General features: G+C 43.7%; 1 protein-coding gene across 2 annotated transcripts; it reads right to left on the bottom strand.

Annotated features, from left to right (window-relative positions):
• Window positions 1–248: 248 nt before the first annotated feature.
• Window positions 249–4003, bottom strand: slc35c1 (solute carrier family 35 member C1). Of its 2 annotated transcripts, XM_036981441.2 has the most exons (3): window positions 3540–4003; window positions 2553–3061; window positions 249–2270 (listed from the first exon to the last, which is right to left on the bottom strand). In XM_036981441.2, exons 2-3 carry the CDS (start codon window positions 3028–3030, stop codon window positions 1699–1701), a joined length of 1050 nt encoding a protein of 349 aa, XP_036837336.1. In that variant the 5' UTR covers window positions 3031–3061; window positions 3540–4003; the 3' UTR covers window positions 249–1698. The 2 variants fall into 2 exon arrangements, with proteins under 2 accessions (XP_036837336.1, XP_036837334.2); XM_036981439.2 differs by lacking the exon at window positions 3540–4003 and having other exon boundaries at window positions 2553–3528.
• Window positions 4004–4735: the final 732 nt, after the last annotated feature.

Genomic DNA, 4735 nt, shown 5'->3' with positions numbered 1-4735 from the left:
TTTCTGGACCAAGTCTTCACGGACCGATTCCAATCGGTTTAACTGCGTAGGTCTGACACCATTAACTACCTCAGCTCTTCTCAGTTGACCAAACCCCTAGAAGAGGTGATTTCTGCTAAGGTTTCTGCTCAGGCATAAGCAAGTGAAGTATTGTTCTGTGTAAAAAAATAAATTTAAAAAAGGAAGATTTATGCTTGATCATGAATACAGATAAAATAACACATTTACAAGAGGCGAGTAACACGTTATGATTAAGAGAATGTCCATTTATTTTTCTGAAGTACACATAAGTCACATTCACTGAATAACTATATATTTTATAAAATAAATCTGTATCTTTTCTTAAAAACGTAATCTGGAGAATACCCGTAGGCTAACCAGCTTTGAAACCCCATGTACGGTATCTTCCAACGCACTACAAACCCTGAGCAAATAATATGTAGAAGAAAAACAGACTTTGTATCAAGTGGACGCCGAAGCAAAACCTGAAATCTGAGAGACCCACATTTTAGGATCTCTCAGATCACCAGCCTTGAGTCTTTCTATGTAAATTCCTTTTCTCGTGTCCCATTTCCTTATTCTCATTGGTCTGAAATGATGACACGACAGAAGAGGACAAGCAGAGAGGACTTTAGGAAAGGAGGGTGTTTTAGAGTGCAGGATCTCAACCCAGCACTGAGACAAGAGAGTTATGACATCATAATGATGATGCTCCCGCAGGCCACCTGGCCAGTTACCCAACAGTCTTCCTTCATGATTGAAGTTTTATGACACAGACAATACATCAACACAGACATGATCTTTAACATTATCTTTAACATTCCTTCTATAATCTGTTACTTTGAAGACAAAACACACAAAATAAACAGCCATAGAAAATCTCCATCTCAGGGCATAAACAGTTCAGATTACATCCTTTGTTGTCAATTATTCAAAATGTAGTGCCCCTACTGAAGCCAGAGAGAATCAACCATCTCTTTGATGGTTTTCACTTTTATCACCTACAGTGTCACTGCTTCAAAGATATAACGTAAAGCTGTCCATAAAACCAGCACTGGCTTAATCACTTATTAACTAAGGTGAGCTATTGTAGCCTTACAGTCGGTCTCCACCCTCCATATGCAAACTGTATACCCAACATAAGAGCCCCACTTGCCAGAAAACTGTCATATTGCAGTTTTGCGTCACATTCCTGATGACACATACAGGCTAACAGGAAAGTCACTTGATTTAGATACTATCCTACGGACATATGAATAATGTTCTGAAAGAAGAGACAGGAATGATTTAGGTTATAATTCATGACACCCCCACACACTGAATAAATAACAGAATTGGACAAAATGACCTAAGGAAATGATAAAACAATAAGGTCCCACTGAGTAACAAAATTACCCCGTAGCCTTCCTACACCTCTGTTTGTGTTACTATAGTAACATTCATTCATATTGACAGCACACAGCCCAACTGTTCCAACAGAACATCGCTGTAGAAACAACTCCGTGGTTAGGCCTTAGTGTTTACATTGTCTTCTGTCACCAGCGGGTCACCGTCACCACCACCACCATGGCAGAAGGTCATCCTCATCCCGCTATACCCCCGGGTCACCACCACCACCACGGTGGAAGGTCATCCTCATCCCGCTATACCCCCGGGTCACCGTCACCACCACCATGGCAGAAGGTCATCCTAGTCCCACTATACCCCGGCATCACTCTTCTCCCCTAGCAGTTTCACTTTGGACTCCTCCTGGGGAATATGGACCTTCTTCATCTCCATGCCTTTGACCCAGGTGTAGGCAGAAGACCCACCAAGGACCATCAGGTTACTAGTCCACCACAGGAAACTTTTACTGGACTGGTTATAGACCACAGCGATGACCGTCTGAGCGCAGGCCTTGGCCGTCCCCGACACGTTGTGCGTCAGCGGGCTCGTGAACTTGATTTGGAGGCCCGTCACGTAGCCGATGGCGAAACCGAACACGCCGCCCAGCGTCATCATGCCCCAGAACGTAGGGTCACCCAGGCGGCTGAAATGAACGAGGTGGCCGACCTCACCGAAGACGAGGATGAGTGGGAGGAAGAGGACGCAGGCGTTGATGTTGTTGTAGAAGGAGAGCTTCCAGATGTTTCCGTCTACCGCCGGCATGACCCGCTTGGTGAAGATGGCGTTGAGGGAGACACAGGCACTGGCCAGCACACCGAAAAACACACCCGTCCACGACAGGGAGCCCGCCACACCTTCCTGGTCCACACCCAACCAGAATCCACCTGATGGGAGGGACAGACAAAGAAAGAAGCATTAACATGGTCCTTTAGCAGCAATTGACCTTATGTTCAATATATGGCCAATACAGGTGTGGCCCATGTAGGAATGTATTAACCTGTGGTGCAATTATAGAGAAGCGTGAGGTTACTTATTATAGGTTACCTGGGAGGAAGGACGTTGTCTAACCAGCCTGGCTTGGGTATATGCCTTAGACATGAGAACTTTCTAGAAAGTCAAAGTACTTGCATTAGGCCAGATATAGGTTAGTTATTATTACCACATACCTAGAATAATTCCACAACACAGGATGGCGTAGAAGGACGTCGTTTGCTTGAGGATCACGTAGGAGAGTAGAACGTTGAAGACTGTGCTGAGTGACCTGCCGACAGTGTAGAAGGCCACCCCTACATGCTTCAGGCACAAGTTGTTGAAGGTTATCATTCCAATGAACACGATGGACAGGGGTAGAACCTCCCGGCATACCTTTAGGTCAAACTTGACGGAGGGGAAGTCGATGACACCCGGACATAAGTGGGATAGCAAGTGCATGCCATAGCACAGTCCGACAGTCACGAGGCACTGGTAAAATGTCACAAATAGCGGCGCGTCCAAATCTTTACTGTCTAGCAAGTAGTTATTTAAGAACACCATGGTTATTGAAATGAACCAATAAAGTACGACCACACCACCTATTTTGATGGCTTTAAGTAGAAACGTCTCGCCTTTTCCTTCTTCCATGGAGTCCGAGCCTGCTAGAGCCATTCTCAAGATGTTCGAGCGTTTCAACTGCACCCTGTTCATGATTGAAATCATGGAGGAAGGATATAGAATAGGTTAAAGTAAGATAATTGCAACACTCTGCTACAAAGTAACAGTATACCTATTACCTTCGACCTATCGGATACAAACAATGAACGCCGTCCTCCGATTTACGTGACAACTTCCTGGACAATATGAGGTACATTTTTTTTAAAGAGACAGTGCTACATTAATCCTGCAATGAGAAACAATTCAACTTGAAGCCCGAACGCAATATGCACATGTGAGTTCAGTGAGACAGAGTGTAGCCTAATATCGACTGAACAATACTATCAGAATGACCGGATATGTTTATGCCACATGACACTCCTAGGACACATGTAGCAGCCCATCAATATCAATAGGCCCACATTCCTAGATCACGTTCAGACACCTTTTAAATAATGATGAGTTACTGATTTCTCTATATTTGTATCTACAATATTACGATTCCCATCTCAATAATGCCTTACCTTAGTTGCCGTCAATATCTTTCAAATGTTCACCAGCTGGAGACGTGACTTTTGCCACTATAGCACGAGGAACGAGGAAGTAAACGAATCATACAATATTTCTCGTCTAGTTTACTCCTCCCACAGGTCCGGGTTGAAACACCCCTTTCTTGCTTTTCCTGATTTTCCACCAGTGTGACAGAGACACCTGTGTCTCTATACTACAGCCTAGTCCAGGTATGGGGAGCTCACTCACCCAATTCTCTGTGTCATTCATGCCTCGCCCTATGGTCATTCACTTCATCAACACACATAAGCCCAGCAGGCTATTGTTACGGGAATTCCAGGTTAACAGATAAAGTCGATCTAATGCAACAATTCAGGGAGACGCCTCCAGAACAGAATCAGAGAAAATGTCTATGCCTCTTCACAATAGCACCGAATGTTCTGTAAACACCAGCCCGAGAGGCTTGTAAGGGAGCTTGAAGTCACAACATCACCTGCTACGGAATCACACAGTGTCACAGACTCACGGATACATTATCAGCGTGTCCTCGAATCCAGTCTGCTATCAACTTTAACCATAACATTCAACCCTGGGAGACGTGATAAGGTAGAAGAACATCAGTAATTAGTTACAACAGATTATTACAGACTAACAAGTAAAAAACTACTTCATTACTAAATATGGTATCAATCCATATCTACAGTAAATCAAATACAGGAAAATAATTTATCAAATGATTGCCCATTACAGTTATAAAAAAATATGTTGGTGCTTGCTTGACGGAAACGCTAAAACCACAATATTTCCAGATTTAAAAAAGCCTAATGAAATATTACCCGTTGATATTGAATAATGGTGTTAATAAAACTGTCTCATCCTAATTATAACATAATGGGGTGTAGCCCCAACCCTCCGTCAGGAGATCCAAACCTCTAAGAGGTTGAATCAAATCAAATTGTATTGGTCACATTCACATGGTTAGTATGTGTTAATGCGAGTGTAGCGAAATGCTTGTGCTGCTAGTTCCGACAGTGCAGCAATATCTAACATGTAATCGAACAATTCCACAACAACTACCTAGGTGTTGGGTTAAGAAAGTCCTTACCCTAACCCTTCCTTCGGGAGAACGAGCGTGTCCACTCGCTTCTCTATACAAAGTCTCTCACGTATCTCCGATCAACTCGTGGGCGCCATCCTACTTCTGAGCCCG

The sequence above is a fragment of the Oncorhynchus mykiss genome, chromosome 26, assembly GCF_057628025.1.
Source record: "Oncorhynchus mykiss isolate SJ-2025 chromosome 26, ASM5762802v1, whole genome shotgun sequence".
Taxonomy (NCBI): domain Eukaryota; kingdom Metazoa; phylum Chordata; class Actinopteri; order Salmoniformes; family Salmonidae; genus Oncorhynchus; species Oncorhynchus mykiss.
This window is presented reverse-complemented; position numbering and strand designations above follow the sequence as displayed.